Source organism: Saccoglossus kowalevskii, chromosome 1, assembly GCF_978046115.1.
Source record: "Saccoglossus kowalevskii chromosome 1, keSacKowa6.1, whole genome shotgun sequence".
Lineage (NCBI taxonomy): Eukaryota > Metazoa > Hemichordata > Enteropneusta > Harrimaniidae > Saccoglossus > Saccoglossus kowalevskii.
Window position 1 is genome coordinate 13,446,379 of NC_140641.1, and position 22,114 is coordinate 13,468,492.

At 34.3% G+C, this 22,114-nt stretch overlaps 1 protein-coding gene across 1 annotated transcript in view; it reads right to left on the reverse strand.

Moving 5' to 3' along the window:
- Positions 1 to 94: 94 nt before the first annotated feature.
- Positions 95 to 22,114, reverse strand: part of LOC102802627 (uncharacterized) — a 35,339-nt gene continuing 13,319 nt past the window's right edge. Inside the window, exons 7-18 of the mRNA XM_085499082.1 lie at positions 21,301 to 21,397; positions 19,554 to 19,728; positions 15,891 to 16,020; positions 14,990 to 15,062; positions 12,342 to 12,412; positions 11,310 to 11,439; positions 10,411 to 10,511; positions 9,884 to 10,048; positions 3,800 to 3,981; positions 2,570 to 2,770; positions 1,655 to 1,901; positions 95 to 1,127 (exon numbers count right to left, since the gene is read on the reverse strand). Coding sequence (XP_085355208.1) covers positions 1,054 to 1,127; positions 1,655 to 1,901; positions 2,570 to 2,770; positions 3,800 to 3,981; positions 9,884 to 10,048; positions 10,411 to 10,511; positions 11,310 to 11,439; positions 12,342 to 12,412; positions 14,990 to 15,062; positions 15,891 to 16,020; positions 19,554 to 19,728; positions 21,301 to 21,397 — 1,646 coding nt within the window. The 3' untranslated portion in view covers positions 95 to 1,053. The remainder of the gene's footprint in view (positions 1,128 to 1,654; positions 1,902 to 2,569; positions 2,771 to 3,799; positions 3,982 to 9,883; positions 10,049 to 10,410; positions 10,512 to 11,309; positions 11,440 to 12,341; positions 12,413 to 14,989; positions 15,063 to 15,890; positions 16,021 to 19,553; positions 19,729 to 21,300; positions 21,398 to 22,114) is intronic.

A 22,114-nucleotide genomic window follows, 5' to 3' on the forward strand; every position in this document is an offset into this window, starting at 1 on the left:
TGTTTGATTTCATTGTGACATACAATTGGATGTGACATGTATCAACCTGTGTACACCATAGTGCTAGTGTAATAATCACACATACTCAACTGACTTGATTATAAACAATTTATTATATTGCTTGTACCAATGGCAATCACTGCGAGATATACATTCTAAATGGAAGCAAGGTTGGTAAATATATCTATTATAGCATTGTTGGGAAAAAGGAAGAATTCTCAATAAGTGGAGTTTATATTCATAAGATTTTAAATTCGCCAAAGCTTAGAGCTCCAGTGTGCTGAAGGGTATTGGAGGCACGAGATACAGTAAATATTTACGAGAAACCGATCAGTTGACCCCTACCACTCAGAAAGCAATCTGACCTACGATATTAAAGTCCATAATAGCAGAAGGTATAATACTATATCAAGAGCTAAAAATTTACTATTATGCACAAATTTCAGCTAAGAACTATGGATTATCCTTGGGTAACTACCGATAGTAACATTGAGATACATGATTGCCTAATTACAAAATTTATAAAGATTCAATATTATATATACAGATAATCTCAGAGCACCAATGAAATTGAAATCTGTTAAGCAGTTATCGAGATATCAGGAATAGCTTACAATTTAAGCTTTGTAAATCTCAAAAACAATCAAGCTGCACTACATAATAAATGATTTTAAAATAGAATACATCCCCAGAAATATTTTGATCATCATTGTTTTCAGCATATGCATTAGAACATTAGAAAAATGTACTAATTAAATATAAATTATTACAATAGTAGGCATACTGAAATTGATGGGTTCCTCAATGTGAGCAACACGTTATCCACTGGTATATAAGTAGCCAATTACACAGCAACCATTTGCCTGGGTAAATATTTTTGGTAGACATTCTGACACATGTATGAACCTGACATTCAGTCATTACACAAAATATTATTGATAAAGGATTTCTATTATATAAAATTAGTTTATCATTAAACTAATCTGAGATTAAAAAAAAAAAATTACAATTTTTGGTGGGAGTTTCTTAGTACCTAGAAGTACTACATCAAGGTCAGCTTGTTTTTCTGTTTAGTGCTGTCTCCAATAGAGGCAAATAATGTGGATGCAGGTGAGTTTCATCAAGATCTACAGATAAATGATAAAAACAATACAATAGTATGAAGGAATTGCATTCTGGGTACAATGTAAACTATATGTACAAGGTAATTCAAATTATCACAATTTGATGATTGGCTTCCGTTAAAACTATATGGCTTTAATTTATGCCATTTCTTACAAAATCTAGATGCAAAAATGACAGGGCTCTGTGACTGTTTCTGTCATAATACTGTAAAATAATTTATTTTAACTCAAAATAATTTTCACTGAAAGTACTTTTGGGTGTTTTGTATGGAATTTATTTTCACTGATTTGATGAGGTTGAATGTAAAATATAGGAAAAAATGTATATTCGCTGAATTTTATTTTCACTGAATCATTCCTTCAGCGAAAATTAATCCCAAGCGAAAATAAAGTATTCTACAGTAGCCATAGAAACTAATAGGCTGGTTAACCCAAGCTGGTCCTCCACAGTGACTTGAGAAATATGGGTGTGTGATATGAATTAACAGAAATGCTATGGTAATAACCATCCCAACTCCCAATATACTCACAATATTGCGGATCTAAGCATCTATCGCTGCCAACCAACAAGTCATCTACAAAATCCAACCAAGTCATCCCATCAGTTTGCTCGACAGCTTCTTTTAACATTGCATTGAACTTGATCACAATTTGTCTGGTGATATCCATCACTGGATTGACGGGATGTATAAACACCTTCAGGCGCTTCAGGCTTTTTAGTTTCTTAACCACAGTCAGGTAGATCTCAATAACTTTATTGATGCCTTCCTCAAGACTCTGAATTATCAGAAGAAATAACATCAATTTAAAGGTTTAAGTGTCGCATGATACTTTGGTCTGGGTAAGTCATCAAATCTGCCATATTTCTCATCCTAAAGCAGTTTACAAACTCAATATCTTTTACTGTTTCCTCTAACGATTCAACTCTAAATGTCCTCATCACTGATGAGTACATGCTTCTAACCACATCAATTATTATTACCAATGCTGATGATAAAACCAAACATCCATGCGAATACAAATAGGTGGTATTATCCCTCATAAATTCCAGTTACATTGACTGGTTAATAACTGTTCATGTGATGCATCTCATTTATCAAAAACATCCATGGACGAGGAAATCAGCCGACGACGACAACAACATCATGTATGACAAAGCAAACAGTTTGCTATGGATGTAAATTTAATAATATTATTTTAACAAATTGCCCTGAAAAAGCTTCTTTATATAGTGCGCGTGGAATAGAAACTCAGCATACATGTGAAGAAAGGAAGGTAACAAAGAATAGAACAAACCAAACTGAGTGACTTTATTTTTGTACCTATTAATGTACAAGTATTACAGTGAGATTACAGTAGTACATCCAACGAACTGTCTGGATTTACTGGTCGATATTTGTCTCAGCCTAGGCCAATGAGAGGTCATACCTATGTCGTTTACTTACATCGTATTTGCATTTATCAACAGCATATATAATGCCCTCCCTGCAGTCTATCTCTCCCAGGTTGAATATCACGGTAGACTTCTTGGGAACACGTTTCATTATGGTGAAGAAGTTTTCTTTTGGATAGAACATGCCTTCCGGTCTTAGATGCCATATTTTACATCCCGTGGCAAGCATTGGATGGATAAAATGAGTAGAACCCTGTAATATATTAACGGTTATTATTACACATCTAGCACCAAAAACAACATAATTTACTATTCCGTAAAAAGATGTAACTTCATTCTTTCTTTCCAATGAACATTTTTTTCCTGTTATATAGGGTAAACCATGACAACAACATGGAATGTGTTTGGGACTATTGATGTTGTATTCGAACACTGTCTATTGTTTACATTTCACACAGAAGCATGTGATAGAGTCCCGCCACTGAGTGCAATTGTTCCCATAATGCAAATCGTTTGTCATTTTTTGGATGTTCTCTCTTCTTAAATTATTAATACAAGTAGAGAAAGGATGTATAAAAAAGTATGCACTCTGGCAGTGCGGGAATGCATTGACATTCATGACAAAACAGTCGATATGATCACCCATACTGCCTTCATGCATACTTTGCAGTACTCTCCCAACAAGAACTAGGCATACATCCCTTGTGAAAGCACCAACCACACATCATTGGCGGTATATATAAAGTCCTGACTACATCTGTCTAGACATACAATGTACACACATATGAATGAAAATGGTCCAAAAGCCTTGGAGATATAGTTGTATGGTCAATTAGAATGGGGACTAATAACTTTATTGCTTACTTGTATTTGGTTATAGCAAAAAGTGATATTTTATGAAATGTGATAGAATTTACGTGAGTAAATAAATGATATTAGTTCAAGAACCTCTCTGTTATACATATGTATTCAGCTCAATTTAAAATAATGTTAAAGTAAATTAAATATATGATTAGATTTTTACCGTCTTTCATCTTTGATGAAATTTTGAATTTATTAAAGAATGTTTTTCTTTCAGGATCATATTTCTAACAAGATAATAGAAAATCACATCTTCAATTAAATTTGTCATTACATCTTTGGCATATTCGTCTTTTTGGTTGTGTGTGTCTACCTTTTTCTTTCCACATTGTGATAGCTAATTCAAAATTTTGTATACCATTTTTGTATTTAATTCAAATATGTCTAACTTGTATTCTGTTTTAAATCTTACCTATCTTACCTTATATTGTATGCTTCGCCACGCCGGGGTTAAACAATGACTATCTGATGCGAAATAGATGAATTTTGGTGACGCTGGCACAGGATTGATATCGATAGTCATCAGTCGACTTATTGTCACATAATAAGCTGCTTCATTACGTATCAATGTCTTGTGTAAATCTCTATCTTTGTAACAAGGATCTGTCAAGTTAAAATAAAAACATTTTTTTACATGTAACACATAATTTGGTTGACATTTGTAGATTTTTGTGTTTTATTTTCTGATTATTTGTTTACAGGGATTTTACAGTAAAATGGTTTCGTTGAAGGAAATACAGCACCTTCGATTTAATCAAAGAAAGCCTAGAAAGAACTCTCGGCTGCTGATGGTATTGGAGGCATTTAAAAATATAACTGCAAGCAATGATCTGGGGGGTTCCAAGTACCTATGGTTTAACAATTATAAATATTTAATGAAATGATGACTTGATATTTTGGTCATACATGTATATCTTGACAAAAGTATAGCAGCAGTTGTATGTCCCTATCAGCAACAGTATTTATGTCATATTGATTTCAACTCAAACTAATCAGATTTGCTCATTATCCCAAGGCATTTATGTACCACATTTCATCAAAATCCTTTGAATGGTACTTGAAAAACAAGTGAAAATGCTTAAAATGTGCTAACCAATATGCAAATTAGATTATTAATATGCATGGATTTTAATCCAATACTTATCAGATTTGTGCATTGTCCTATGACATCTTTGTACCAAGTTTCATTGTAAAGTGATGATTACTACTGGAGATATCAGTGGAAAAGCTGAAAATTGACTAAGGGGTGATCTCATATTCAAACATTTGGGTCAAACCTACGAAAACCCAAACCGCCCGAACAAAACCTAGTTTTGCAGTTTGGAAGTTTGAACAATAGATAGTGCGGTTCAGGACGACCGCACGAATTTGCATAAAAACTGCAGTTCGAACCGATCTCATTCACACCTCATTCAAGCTGTTGTTTATTTTTAGGATTGACAGAGTTTACATTGCTTTTTGAAGACTAGATAGTTGTCTTTAAAATGTGTCAATTTATTGGTGTACAGTAGTCATTTTACCATGTGCCTTGCCTAAAAAAACACTCTTTTATATATCGGTGAACAGCGTGCTGAATAAATTGTTTTGTTTTGATAAACTGTTATGTTCAAGTCGCAAATTGAGCAGAGGACGTAAATCAGACTTTTCATTGGGCTGGACAATTGATATGTGTCTCTGACAGCTAATAAGTATCAAAAGACGAACATTTGTTGATACAAAGTTGCACTTGAGACTTACGCTACTGTGTTCAAGCATGGACGTACGTCCATGGTTCAAGCCTTTACTACTGTTGTGCGGCATCGCAAAATCCGGAAAAACAAATGCAGCGTACGCCATGAAAATTTATTTCGATTTGCTGCACATTGGTTATTTGCAGTTTTTCTTATTCAATTTCCAGTGACATGAAGTATCAAAACAGAAAATTAAATTAACGGGATTCACGCTGATTATTTACGGCTATTCATCTGCAGACGAGACTGCTTATAAAAAACGAACACTGACCTCTGAAAATACCTTATTCAGAGAGTGCCTTGTACCTAAGACCGTCGCCCAAGGTGACACAGTGCACGTTGCGATATCGCAGGGGAATTTCTGATTGAGGTAACCAAGATGGCTGCGTTGAGTGCATGACTTTCTGCGGTGTTTAAAACAACACCTTGCTGCCTACTTTGCCAACAGTCCCTCAAGGCACTGTGCTTCGATGTATTTTCTAAAATAATCATTTATTTTTAACTAACAGGGGGTTCGAAATGTGTGCATTTTGTCACAGAAAAGTAAGATATCGGCAGCGGTAAATACCCGTAATTTCCCCGCAATGCTGTCAGCTAACAATGCTACGGTGATCATAGCGCCGGAGTCGTAGCATTAGCCCCAACTTTAGTTTTGACACAGTGATAGAGGGACTGTGGTTTTCAGATGCCTTCATAGAAAACAATGTTGCCATTATCGATTTAAAACTTTCATCATATTTTGATAACTCGCAGTCTCACAGACTTTACAAACTTAACCAAAAAATGTGTTCTATGAATTTATGAACTGACATGGACACAAAACTGACCGTACTTGTTGCAGACAAAATGTACCAGTTCGCTCCATGGATAAACATATTTTACTGACTATGCCAAATATATAACGTAAGTAATTTATCCTAAGAAGCTGCTCATTCAAATTCTAGTGCATCTTTTCCCTGTTCTGTTTCAAACATTAATTTACCATATATATCACAATAGAGAGGGTTTATGGTATCACTTGATTCACATTTAATGACAAAATATAACAAACCATCACGTCTGTAATTAATTCCAGATAAATTGAATAACAATAACAATTGTATTGACTTGTACCAAAATGTAAGTTGTTGTCGCTCCAGACTCATGATCAGTAGACCCAAGTAAAAATCCTACCTTAGGCTGAACATCAAAAGGTCAACCCCTACCCTGGGTGAGTGTGCCACAGACTCAATGGGAAGGCCAATTCCACTGGCCGAGATTCATTCACTAACGAATGCGACTTTGGGGGAACCTTTGTTAAGGTCCGCAGGTGCTTGTGTTCGACCGAGCCTGGTTGACGCCAGGATAGCGCATTAAAATTGCCATTTGACAGAGAGATGGCCACACAGCCCTGTCATGTAGTCCCAAACATGAATATGACTTCTGTGGCAAAATGCACTATGTGTCAGCACTAGCACATGCAATTTGCACATACAAAAAAAAAAAGTCAGGAGAGACAACGGTGACATTCAATGTCCAGAACTGTCACCTGGCACAAAAATATTTTTAAAAAAAAAAAAAAAAAAAGTTGTGGGAAACTGATTATTATTACCAATCACAGAAATAAATGAATATAATTTTCATCACACTTATAAATGACATGATGTAAATAGATTTGTGAAACAAATGCAAGTTTGTTTTTATTAGCATTTACATGTACAAGACTTGCAAAGAAAAAAAAAATCGCTGCTGTAATTCTTAACACTTCAAAATATAACACTCAGTATGAACATGGAGCTTCATAGTATACATCTTATTTTTTTTCCTACTGAAACCAGGCTGAAACAGTATTGTAAGAAAAACCTAGGTTTACCCTAGGTCTGTCTTCTTTGTTCTCTGTTGTTTGTTTTCAGTGGGGGCGTTAATGGGCAGTTAATCCGGTGGTTAGGTTCAAACCTACTACTAATTTGCATATTGTAGGTCTAGTAGGTCTGAATAGGGCAGGCCGGGTTAACCCAGGTTTGACCCAGGTGTTTGAATATGAGATCACCCCTAATCATTATGCAAATTAGGTAATTATTATGAATAGTTTTTACCCAAAACTATGTACCAAGTTTCATTGAAATGTAATGATTAGTACTTGAAATATTAGATGAAAAGCCGAAAATTTACTAATTATGTAAATTAGGTAATTAATATGCATGGACATTAATCCAAAACTTATCTGGTCTGTGCATTGTCCTATGACATCTATGTACCAAGTTTCATTGTAATGTGATGATGAGAACTTATGCAAATTTGGTAACTAATATCATTGGATTTTTACCCCAAAATCATCTATGCACCAAGATTCATCAGAATGCAATGAGTGGTTCTTTAGATATCAGTGGAACAGTCATGGTAAACAGCTAAAAATCAGCTAACTATCATGCAAAATAGGTGATTAATATGCACGGATTTTAACAACAACCTAATCAAATCTGCACATTAGCCCAGAGCATCTATGCATCAAGTTTCCAACTAACAGATGGTTCTTGAGATATCAGCGGAACAGACTGACACACACACATACATACAGACACACTAACTGCAAAGACTCCGATTATGTGTTTCGCACACGGGAGTCAACAATAAAATCAAGTAAAATCTTGACAATAATTGTTTGAATCAAATACTACCGGGGTATCAGTCATTATCCATGATATACACTTGAGACGAGATCCATAATAATGACCAATGTGTACAAGGCTGTCAGCCAGCAATTTTGGATTTGGTGGTGACAAATATGAATGTGAGCTTGTCGGATATGATGTCTGATGAAGTTTGAACTTGATTGGTTCAGGCACGTGGGAGATGCATTATTTAAACATAGTTGAACTCTGGTGACCTTGCCCTTTGTTATATAATATAATTCCCTTTAACATAGTTTGTTTCAATATAAATATACATTGTCATAATTAATTTTGAATACAAAAAAGTTTTGGGGTTGAACTAACAGATGTAAATATCTTACAAAAACATTGGTGCCTTATTTGTTTAATTATTTTAAGGGGCATAATTTCCAGCTTTATTCAAAGTAATTCAGATATTTTAGTATAAAAACATGCCTCATTGCAAAAAAAAAGTGCTGCATTTAGACGTGAATAGATTCATAAAACGTGCAAGATAACAGAAAATCTTAGCTGGCTTTTGTCCAAGTATTTTGTACAGGTGTCTGTCAAAAATTAATGATTCACTGAGACAAATATGAACTGCCTCATTGTGTGACTACTGTATTATATGAAAAGTAAAAAAAAAAAACACCCTTTATGAATAGCTATCATGTTGCAAGCTCTGCTTTAAATAGTTAGTTGGTGTCCAGTGGAGGGAGAAGTCAACAGTACTGTTGCCTCCTGAGAACCTACATCTTCAAACACTGCAATCTTTGTTTGAAGTGAGTTTTTAAACTAGTATTATAAAAACTATCATTCTGTTCTAATAGCTGAAACATATTCCTGTGAGTTTTCATTTGTCGAATGAACTGTTTGTCAAATACAGAATACATATATTTTAGAACAATTTTCTTTTTAAAATGTGGATGAAATGTTTTGTTTTTTATGTATTTTTTATGTATTGTTTTTGATTTGATAACTTTGAACTAAACAGATTTTCTATTAGCTTCAGATCTTGATCAAAGTTTGGCACCCAGTTCATAGGAGTGCCTATATTGATTTTCTGACATCTTGTTTTCTGTAAAGATTTATTGGTAGGTTTGCAAATGTGTATCAGACTGTGCAATCTCTCCATGAGTTGGTTTTGAAACCCAGTAAGGGATTCTGAGATACATTACCAAGGATATTATTACAAGATAAATCATTTGCTTCATTGAACACATACAACAATGCATATTTCCACTGAGATCAGTGACCTTTGATGTGTATCACCAGTGATCAGTCAAGTAGAAACAGTCGAAATATTTTATCAGTTTTTCTCAATTTTTGCATGATATTTTCATACAGGACATCTGTTGTTCAAACTCAGGGAAAACTTTATACTGATGAACAAGGTGACCAAGTTTGATGAAGTTTGGAATAGAATTAGTAAAGTTATCATGCACACAATAACAATTATTAACGACAACGACGACGACGACGACAACGCCGGACAAAATCTTTCCCTTAATATACCTTTCCCTTCCATCTTTGATGGTACGGGCAAGGTAAAAACATGTAATTGTATTACAGAGTCCCCATTAATTATCAAGTTTAAGGAATATAGTTTGGACATTAATGGTCATGATATGTCGAAGATATAGATTCACAACTGCATTGGTTAAAGCAAAATGGCTGCCAGTCAGCCACTTGGAATCTTTTCTGAAAAACAGAATATGTGCATCAAGGTTCCATAATGTCCAATGCATGTACAAAGTTTGAACAAAATCCACCCATACATGATCAAGAGTGGCAGAAATGCTGGTGTACGTGTAAAGTTTGAACTTGATAGTCAAAGCATGTGTAAGAGATGTCTGGATACGAATGGAAGTCAATCCATAAGTCCCTATTATGAACACAGTACTAATGTAGGACTAAATTATTCATGGTTTTCTGGACGTATCGTATACAAGTAATATTTTGAGAAAACACACAATACCTTTTTCTGACTAATTTTATATATGCGTATATTTATGCAATAACCCCCTGCCGAAGGCGGGTATACCACAAGATATTGCACAATTTACGACATATATGCACGAGTCACAGGTAAGTGCATATATGGAGTGAATTGTGCAAAAATAAGTGGTATACCACTTAACTTACCTAATAATCTCGTCATACCACGTAAAACAGAGAGCGATCCTTTCATAAATAATACTTTGACAACTGTGAATAATATTGCTAGATAATAGAGTTCATCGTTTGTGTACGGTCTATCTTTTGGATGCTGTATGGTAATGACAATACCTGCCATCCCTGGAGAGGTGTCTGTAAAGAGGACAGGAGACCGGGTTTAGAATTTGACATTTTGTCCAATACATAGGCCTGAACACTCTAAAACAATATTTTATAAGTATGCTCTCAGTAACGAACCAATTAATAAAAGATATAAGGCAAGATAGTTCAGTGTCATATGCTGTACATTAATTCTCATGTAACGTCCTGTTCATTGTGGAGTTCATTTTGGCGAGACCAAAATGGAAGAATTCAGTTTTCTCAACTTGAAAATTAGTGCTTCAGGTGTAATGCAAATCCAAATATATATATGGCCAGTCACTGAAAACGTCAGTACATGAAAGACTCCACCCACAGCAATAGACAGGCCAGCCTCGTCAATATTTTTTACTTACCATTTAGATAAATATTTGACTCTACGCACTCCATCAACGGGATGAACCTGAAACAGTCTACTCCAGCAATGCTGATTTCACGGTTATTTTTTAAAAAATTCCTGCAAGTGAATTTACATTGAAATTGTTATTTCTTTATTGCCGAAGTACATTATTATTATTATATAAATTCAAAAATAAATAAATACACGTTATGCACTTCAATACAGAAATAAAATGTACGGGTAAATGTTAATACAATGAAAAATACGATGAAAATTAATACACTTTATATACTTCATATGAAAGAAAATGCAAATGTAAGTGTACAATGCAAATGTAAGTGTACAATGCAAATGTAAAATGACAGGAAAGTAGGAATTAACACAAATAGTGCTAGTCAAATCTACTGTCCAATATAGAAATGAATAATATACATATTAATACAAATGTAAGTAAAAGCAGGCTGCATTTCCAGATACAAGAAAACTCTCATGAGCAATGGGAGAAAAAGTTTGCCTGAAAAATATTCATAATTCTTTAAGCAGAAAAAAGCAGTTTGGCTGAACACGGTTATTTTAAAAGTTTGGTTATTATCTGAAACAACTATTGTGTGAATTCTGAACTGCAGAAAGCTCCTTGTTTTTGAGAAGACAAAAATAAATAGCAATTCACCACTGTAAGTTTTTACCATTCCATGCATTGCATTTCAGCTGTTGAAATGTGACACAAATTACATTTGCCATGTTTGTTTAGTGCAAATCAATATTTTCCAGTACTACAATTTCAAAGTTGTACATTCATTTTGCATATTCCTATTTTTTTTTCAACAATAAATCATAATCTATAACTTGTCTTTAACAATAAATAATGTTCTAGGAAATAGTATGGAGGTTTAGAGAAGTTCAAGTTCAACTCACAGGGCCAAATCAAAGGCCTCTTGATGCTTGCTCTGGATTTCATACAAGTGCATTAAGTTCAATAATGGTTTTGGACTGTCTCCTTTCAGCTTCACAGCTCTCTCCATCACCACGGCAGATTCTGCAATAGCTGAAAAAGTATACTGTTTGTCATATCGTTTTGTACGTCTAAACATCAACATTGCCAGCTGACTCATTTGCTGTGAACGTCTGGCGTGTATGGTCAAGACCCCGGTAGTTTAGATCAAATGTCCTGAGAGACATCGTTTTGTTAAATGAGGGCAGAGTTACATACATTCATTCTGAGAGAGGATTTTCTGTAGTCTAGAAACAGGTAACTTTCAAATATCCTCGGAATGAATTAGGCGATCATATTATGTTTTATGATCACAGCAACAACTCTTTTTTTGGACAGAATAAGTTCCAATCAGATAACGATCCAGACACACAACAAATCACTAGCTGAGCTGGCAATATTACTACATGTATTTTGGTATAAAAAAAAACAAGTTGGCAATGACAATAACACTATATAATAATAAACACCAATGTATCTTACCGGTAATTGCAGTGTCATACATTTTTTTTTTCATCTCAGTATCCTTCTACAGTTTTGAAGAATGGTTTTGATTCAGGCCGGTTTGGTTTCAAATACAAGAAATGTCAGAGTAAAAACAGGAAGGATTTATTTAAGTTATCAAAGAACTGGTTGATAAGAGCTAGCTTTCATATTCAGAAGTGAAAGCATTCCATTATTGGTTTCTGCTGACATTAAATAATACGTGCATGTGTAATCAGTAATTAAATAAACGACATGCGGGCAAGGTAAACTTAGTAAATGACCAGCTGGTTGTGATTCAGCCATGTATAACACTTCTTTTCAAACATGCACAGTCTAGCTAAAATGCTACCAATTTAACATCACAGTGCGCTGGCATTTAATAATGACCACTATTTGAGTACGCAACACCCACTGATGTAAATGATTTAATAATGCCAAGTGAGTCATTATAGGTCTTTGATGGAACCTACCTCCATTGTCTCTCAACAAGTTTGCTAAAAAAGTCTGCGCTGCTACTGAATCCCAAGTTTCCTGTAACTCACTGTGAAGTAAATGTACAATACAATGTTTTATATATCATAACAAATGGAATTAATACAATGATATCATTATTTAGTGATTAATTACCATGGAGTTAGTATAGCACATACTGTATTTTCTTTTCTATGTAGCGTAGACCCTCACATATTACTGTGAAAAACATTATTTTAGCTGGAATTAATTTTCGTGTTTTGGGTGTTTTGTATGGAATTTATTTTCACTGATTTTTGGTGAGTTGAATGTAAAATATAGGGAAAAAAGTATATTCACTGGATTTAATTTTCTCTGAATCATTACTTCAGCGAAAATAGCGAAAATTAATTACAAGCAAAAATAAAGTATTTTACAGTAAGACAGAATTCTATCATTAAAATATGCCATATTTTTAATGTTATTGCAGACAATACATGCAACTGTTGAATTACATACGCTTCTAATATAGCAAATGAAGTATGGTGAATACATTGTTCTTAGAAGTTGCACCCTCGAATCAGAATCACTTCTGTAATGTAAATGGGTATAAGGCAGAAGATTTGCTATATTCAAAACGATTATGTCTATTTGATTGATACATGTATTGTTTACAACTATCTATGTCATTTTGACCTCATAGCTGTACACTTTTGATGGAGGGGCAAATTATACTAATATGAGGCAAGATTTACGCAATCAATGACTCTCAATGTATTTAAAACCATCATAGACTCTTATAAGTGGCTATCTAAACAAGGCCTGGTGATTGAGTAGACTTAAAATCCCACAACCAGTAGCGGTAAAATTCCAAGGCTTGAATTAAAATGCATTTTTTTAATGGGCGACTTCATGGGCGTGAAGTCTTGGTGCTGCTTTAATTAGGGCATTCACTTCGGTAACAGTGGGAAATTTGGTTAGAAAACAAAGGGCTGAAGGGATAATGATATGCTAATGAGATGCATGACACTCGATTGCAACTTTGTTGCAATTCTAAGCGCACTTTCGGATTTTTACACACAGACAAACTTGTTCACAAACAAAAATTCACACTGTACAACATACTACACAATAAATATATGTAATATCGCCAAATAAATTTGTACGCATTTGCAGATTACAGTACCATATAATCTCTTGAATAGACGTCACTCTAATTCCTTAGTACAGGTACCTTCCATGTTCTAATTTAGACAACGGGGGAGAGTTCAAAGCCTTAATTTCGAAATAGGAGTACGTCACGAAATATTGAAAAATTACAGTCAATCAAAAAAAAAAAAACTGTTCACGTGATAACAAAAAAATTCTCTTAATTTTCTTAATTTTGTTGATAATGAAATGTATATTCAAAAAGAATTTTCAAATAAAAACAAACAAGAATGCATTGCTTAGTAGCAAATGATCATGGTAACGGCATTGCAATCCGGCCAGTCATGCTGCGTTTCACAAGTGAATTACTTACTTGTTTTCGAAGTGTTACAATTGATGATTATTACTCAGTAGTGATTACAATAACGTACAAAAAATTAATTTCTTGAATTGTTATAAAATGCATGTAAAATTCAACTTAGTTTCACCGCAAGCAAAAGATTTCGATCACATGTAAACACTCGATCCGATACGATATCCGCCATGTTTGTTCAAGCACATTTGTGACTTGAAACTGTTCTTTGACTCGATACTAGTAGGTCAAGTCGCTAATTAACCAATCAAAATGCTGGATGGTGCCATTTAAATACTGGTATATTAATGACAGTTCAGCGACTTCATGGTGAAAGCAACATGGAAGAGATTTACCGTTGTTGTAGTGCGATCATTTGGCTTTGATTTTGATGGGAAAACGACTTGAATTTTTTTTTATATCAAGAAATTATAGTTGTTTTCAAAAAAAAAAGCTGAGCATTGAAGAAGAATTAAACACTTTTTACAATGATAACAGCTCATTGTTGAAATGCAGTTTATCCATTCAGGCTGCCCACAATAAACATTGTACCCTTGAATAGGCATCAATGACAATGGAAAACCTAAATTAGACTCAAATCTAGGCATCAGGAAAGATTGAAATGTTCGAAAACTGATGCCTTAATTCAAAATTAAATGGTACATCTTTTTCTGAACTATTTGGTTGCTGTTTAGTTTGTGAAAGTTTGGTGTGCGTCTTGTATTGCAGGGTTTTCCTGGGATCAAAACTTGTCAATTTTGACAAGAAACAATGTCTCAAAACGAATACGATACGAATACGATTTTTACGGTAGTGTTAAAATTTGAGGAGGAAACACACATACAGTTTTTCAATCTGATATATTTCCTATACAGTAATAAAAGGCACAATCAGTGAGTAAAATGAGAACGAAACATACAATAACAATATTAAAATCAACAGACAGACAGACAGACAGACAGACAGACAGACAGATAGACAGATAGATAGACAGATAGACAGATAGATAGACACGCATACAGACAGACAGACAGACAGACACGCATACAGACATACAGACAGACACGCATACAGACAGACAGACAGACAGACAGACAGACAGACAGACAGACAGACAGACAGACAGACAGACAGACAGACAGACAGACAGTGCTTAGGCATGCTCACCTCTGTAAGTGTTTTATACCATTTGGTGGTTGTAAGATTTTGACTAAATTTATGACTGCATCTTTATCTTTACCTATAGAATGAGAGAATTCAAACCACCATCTACATTTACCATATTACACTATATAAACATGTATGGATTACATTGAGATTAGATTGGATTAGATAAGATTAGATGCTGAGATTATTATATTGTACATTAGAAAAAAAGAATATACAAAAAAAACACTAATAAAAACAAACCAAGGTGCACCAATCAACTCCACCATGTTTTCATATACGCAGACTGAGTGAATGTCACAACCACTGACGTCAAATACGTCTGTGAAATGTATGGTATTTGCAACTACAAAGTACTAGTAGAATTAGTAGAAATGGTGTTTGAAAGTCCCGAAGTATCACTTTAGGTTTGTGATCTAGTAGCCACTTTCTATTCCTCTATTTGACATACAAGTGAAGAAAAAATATGTTATTACTCACAAATTGTAAGTACTAGCTGGTACTACTTCTCTAAACTTCGACCGTTTTGAATAAAAATACTTGTACTTTCTAGTCACAAACCACCACCTTTCACTTGTACAAACTTCTACACACTGAAAGCATGCACTTTTCTCCACACGCTCACTATCAAATATAATAACCTCCCTAAAGAGACTAGAAAACATAGACGCCACATTTACTGTGCTACAGAGTGAAATATGTGGACAAACACTCCCCTGCATTTAGATACACACAAAGAACATGAACAAACATATATTGTTTGCAATCTCTAAACCAACAGTTGTAGCGAAAAGTGTTTTTTTGCACACAGTTACACCACATGATCATGTGACTGAGTCAAATATATAATACAGAATCTACCCCCTAATGAACGTGATAGTGAGATGACACCAAAGCATACCTCTTGTCTGTGCGAGTACCTTCAACACCATAGTGACGGCTTCCTTGTGGTCAGCTTGCGATTTACGATGGATCATCAAGGCATACTCTAATAAGGCTTTGTGATGTTCACAACTTGTTTTCACCACAGCCTACATGATGCAAAAAAAAAGCAAAAAAAAAACAATGATATTTTCTGCCCTGTATGTAATTCTGTTTTACTGTAGTTTTATTTATCGTTGGTAAGATTATTCAACACATCATGGGGTACTCATGAAACCATACATCTACAGTACATGCAGGTACCAATCACGATACATGCCAAAGTAATAACAATTCAAAATCAAAGAAAGCTTAGAAAGAACTCCCATGTGCTGAGAGTATTGGAGACACATTAAATATAATTCAAAATTACTTAGCTGAAAACTAATTATGCAAATCAGAAAATTAATATGACCAGATTTGAGTGTAAAACTAATGAGGTCTGCGCAATGTAACAGAAAATCTATGTCTCCAAGTTTAATTGAAATGTGATTAGAACCAAAAAATTATGAATTATTATGCTTATTAGGGAATTAATATGAACAGATTTTTACCCCAAACTAATTAGGTTTGTACATTGTCCTAGAGCATCTTTGTACTAAGTTTCATTGAAATGGAATAATTAGTACCGTGAAAACTCCAAAACTTCGACCCCTCTAAAAATTCGACCGCCTATTTATTTGCCGGGTTTCGGTGTTTTATTTACCTCCAAATTTTCGACTCCACTAAAAATTGCCGACTCATTCTTATTCGAAAATTGCGACCAGTTTTAGTTTTCCCTCAAACGAAAAAAAACACGATGTGAGCGTTCAAACGGGACCTTCCTCGAAGGCATGAATCCGGGTTTCTGATTGACTGAGAGATTTTTATTTTATTGGTAACGAAAATATATTCTAAATAAACGAAGTTTCAAATAAAAACGAACACAAAAATCTCGGCATGCTGCGTTTCTGAATTGTTGATTATTACTGTACTCAGTAGTGATTATAATAATATACACAAAATAAATTTGTTGAATGGTTATGAAATACAAATAAAAGTCAACTTAGTTTCATCGTAAGCGAATGATTCCGGTCTCGTATAAACGTTTGATGCTGTAGGATATCCGCCATGTTCTCTTAGGTCAAATAGGTCAAATCGCTAATTAACCAATCAAAAAGCTGGATGACGCCAACGTGTTCAAATTACCATAGCTTATTTAAATATGTTAATGTTAAAGAACGCAATGCGGAAGAGATTGATGTTGTAGTACGATATTTTGGCTTGGATTTTGATGCGAAAACGGCATGATTTTTTTTAAATAAAAAAATTAGTTGTTTTTAAAAAATAAACTGGTCATCTGAAGAATAATTTAACATTGTTCACAGTGATAACAGCTCATTCTCGAAAGGAAGCTTACCCGCTCATGCTAGTCACGATAAAAATCATACACGTGTACTCTTGAATAGACAGACGTCAATGACTACGGTAAAACTTAGACTCTATTTTAGCCGGCAGGATTGATTGAAATGTCCGAAAAATGACGCCAAAATACACCTTAAAAGTCCCATTTTATTTTCTTAAATCCCATTTTATTTTTTAATCCAGGGGCGAATTTACGGCAGAATTTGGTCCCTCAAATAAGGGACACGTGAGCTTTGATTCTAACCGGATACATTGCACTGGGTCGGGGAGATCGTTTGCTAAACTTCCATGTATCTTTGTCCAATGGGTACCTGTACTTCGAACATTCGCAAGTTTTCCTAGGTCGTGCGAGACAGCTTTGTCTTTTGACCTATTAGTTTTGTGCTGACCTCTTCTCGCGTCTTGATGTTTTGTTTTGCTTGTCATAATACTGATTGATGACTTTGTTTAGATTTTGAGTTACAACTCGGCCACGACCTTTGCTTTTACCGTGAAACATGAGGAAGTTTACGTCAATTGACGGACATTGCATTTTTTAAAAACTAATGAAGCACACTGTCTATCATCCCCATTTTTTCATTTGCTGATTTCTATTCTGAAAAATTCGACCGTCCGAAAATGCACCTTAATTTTGACTCTAAAAACACGTCACATTTCTAACACCAATTATTTAAAACCGGTCGAAATTTTGGAGTTTTTACGGTACTTTTAGATATCAGTGTGAAAGCTTAAAATTGGTTAATTATGCAAATTAGGTAATTAATATGTACAGATTTTAACCCACAATTATTCAGGTCTGTCTATTGTCCTACAGCATCCATGTACATTCATTGATATGTGATGTATAGTACCTGAGATATCAGTGTGAAAGTTGGTTAATTATGCAAATTAGGTGATTAATATGCACAAATATTTACCGGAAACTAATTGGGTCTGCATAATTCTAGATTCATTGAAATGTGATGATTAGTACTTTAGATATCAGTAGAAAAGCTGAAAATTAATTATGCAAATTAGGTAATTAATATGCACAATTATTTACCCTAAAACTAATCAGGTCTCTGCATAGTCCTAAAGAATCTATGTACCAAGTTTCATTGAAATGCGATGATTAGTACTTGAGATACCCATGGAAAAGCTGAAAATTAACTAATTATGCAAATTAGGTGATTAATATGCACAAATATTTATCGAAAACAATCAATCTCTGCATAGTCCTTGAGTATGTAAGTACCAAGTTTCATTGAAATGTAATGCTAACTACTTATATCAAATGCTGAAAATTAATTATGCAAATTAGGTAATTAATATGTACTGATATTACCATAAAAACTATCAGTACTGTGCAGTGTCGTATGACATCTATGTACCAAGTTTCATTGAAATGTGATGATTAGTACTTGAGATATCAGTGGAAAAACCGAAAATTGACTAATCATTATGCAAATTAGGTAATTAGTATCCACGGATTATTACCAAAAACTAATCAAAACCTAGCATTAGTTCAGAGCATCTATGTACCAAGTTTCATCAAAATCCAATGAGTGGTTGTTTAGATATCAGTGGAACAGTCATGGAACCACTAAAAAATAGCTAATTATCATGCAAATTAGGTAATTAATATGCACGAATTTTTACCAAAAATTAATCAAATCTGCGCATATGTTCAGAGCATCTATGTACCAAGTTTCATCAAAATCCAATGAGTGGTTCTTTAGATATCAGTGGAACAGTCATAGAACAGCTAAAAATTAGCTAATTATCATGCAAATTAGGTAATTAACGAGCATGGATTTTTACCAAAACCTAATCAAATCTGCGCATATGTTCAGAGCATCTATGCACCAAGTTTCATCAAAATCCAATGAGTGGTTCTTTAGATATCAGTGGAACAGTCATAGAACAGCTAAAAATTAGCTAATTATCATACAAATTAGGTAATTAACAAGCATGGATTTTTACCAAAACCTAATCAAATCTGCGCATTGGCCCAGAGCATCTATGCACCAAGTTTCATCAAAAACCGATGTATGGTTCTTGAGATAGCAGTGGAACAGTCGGACACACACACACACATACACACACACATACACACATACATACACACATACACACATACAGACACACTAACTGCAAAGACTCCCATTTTGTGCTTCGCACATGGGAGTCAAAAAGTGATGCCCACACGAACCATGAAGACTATTGCCATAAATTAATGCAATCACATCTTAGTACCTACTTTTAATAATTGCTGAGCTTCTAGATTTTCACCAAGCACGAAATAACATTTGACCATGTACACTTGGATGTTTAGAAATGTCACTTTCTTCAAAGACCCTTTTTGGCGAATACAGGTATCAAACAAACCCAACGCTTCCTTAGCCTCTTTCAGCTTCAGTAAACAGATGGCCAGCCTGCAAACAATGGGACAATTTTTTTTTTTTGAGCATTTTTTTATTTCATGCATTTCACATGTCACAAAATCTTTTATTTTTCGCCAACAATATTTTGTATAAAATGTCATATGGTATATGGATCTATTGCAACATCACATGAGTAATTGAATAATTCCTGATAATTTATTCATTGGATCTTATATGGGCATGACACCGTAAAGAGCCTATATTTTGTGGTACTCTCATGAAAACCTTATTATTATACGGTATCATTTCCAGTGTGTAGAAATATTTTAGTGATATACCGGTATAACAACTCGAAATCCACTAAAATCATGCCTGTGCAACACTTTGCAATCAGTGATTCTATTTCAGTCATGCGCTACGTTATTGATATACCCGATGTATACTGGAGAGAGTGTTTTAATGTGATGCAAATTTGACACATATTTTTCAAACTAAGGAAGACGCTTGAATACATCCGTAGCACTTTCAAAAATGTGCGTAGTGTTTCACTGATGTAGGAATTTTATTATCTCTGGTGTTCAAAATAATACAATGAGGTGATTCACAAAATACCAGTATTTACCCGGTATGTCCGAATGCACCACACAGCGAAGGTATTGTTTGAGGTGCAAAAAGTCAAGGACAATAAATAATCAAGAACGTAAATTCTATTACTGTGTGTTGAACATTTTCTGGTCGTTGCTTCATTCAATTCAACTGCACAAATACGTACAAGTTTTTATAGCGTTAATGAATGCATAAGAGAGCAGTTACAGCTCTGATCGAGTAAGAAACGAGCGCTCAGAATTTGCGTCAGAGGAGTATGTGCATGAGTATTGGGTGCATTCGATTAAGCAAATATGGCACTGACAATGCCTGGAGGTAAACTAGGTAGTGCTATTTTAGCCGACTTTTATTTCCAGTGTCTTAATGTATAATAATAAGGCTGTTAACAAAATACCAGAATTTAGGTTCTCGTACATCGTACCCTTCAGCATCAAAGCTCTGCGATTATTTACTTTGTATTTTCAAAGATCAGGCAGAGAGGTCAAACAGAGGACGATAACACAAGTACATGTACAAATTTTTTTAGTGATCAGGGCCATAGGTTACAGAGCTAGGCATATATAATAATATGAGGTTATTACGAGGATACCTCAAAGTATGCACAAAGACAGTACAGCAGCAGTATCGTCCGACGCGCAGTGCAGTTCCATGCAATGGCGTACTGTCTGATTATACATCTTTTCCTTCAAAGAATACATCATGGGAATGCCGAAATCCAAAAAAGAATCTGCAAACTTCTTTGTGTGAAGTTGGATCAAACCCTGGTGGCAGCCATGTTTGTTTTTATTATTAGAGGATGCTCACAGGCGTAATCATTCCATATTTGAAATTTGCATTTCCTTATATGGTAGGATGAAAATACCGTGTAAAATACTGCAAAATTATGGCACACTGTAATCTATGCCATTACGGTGACAGATGTATAATAATATTCAATATGCGATTATTATAACTTTATCACTGAAAATCCTAAACAACAATCACGATTCATACTTCCGGAGATGCATGGAAACTTACAGTTTACTAATTTTGTAGTCGGTGGGATAATACTTCTTGGCTTCCCTTATGTAAATCAATGCTTTTTCAGGACGGTCTCCTCTAGTATACACACGATCTGTAAGAATCACATGTATTAATCTATGCGATATATATAAAATGAAGATCTTAATTGCAAGAATTGAAGTAATCACTTTAATTACGAGATGTTTACAAAATCACAAGATAAACCTACATTCTTAGAAATACTAATACAAATGAGTGATTTTGAGAAAGATCTGGTTATAGTGATTGTCTCAGGCTGTATTACGAATGTCGTTGCTTATTTACATTTATCTTATGTATTATGTGCATCACATGTTTTTTGAATACGACGAGAATCTATTCGCACAATCAAAACATTTCCTAGTGTCCGCAGTGTTCTGTGATACCATTGGTTAGAAATGTACTTGATTGACATGCACACGGATTAAGATTCTCACCTCATATCGCAATACATAGATATCAAAGTTGTATATTTTTTTTTTTACAGCACTCATGGTAATGTGACTTATTGTTCCTAACGCACGTTTATTCCCACACAAATCCAAAATTCTTGGTTTCTTTTAAGCAGATTGTAACCCACTACATACACCGCTATTGTAAAACAGACCATGCACTTTAGCTATGACGGTGCAGCTGTAGTTGACAAGTAGATAAATTTTTTTCTAAAATATTGTCTTTGAGTATATGGAGTCAGAAAATTTTAACTTTTTCCTATATTAGTAAAAATAAACCAAAGTGATGATTCAGCAACAAGCATAATATTTGCCAGTCTTCTCACGCAACATGAATT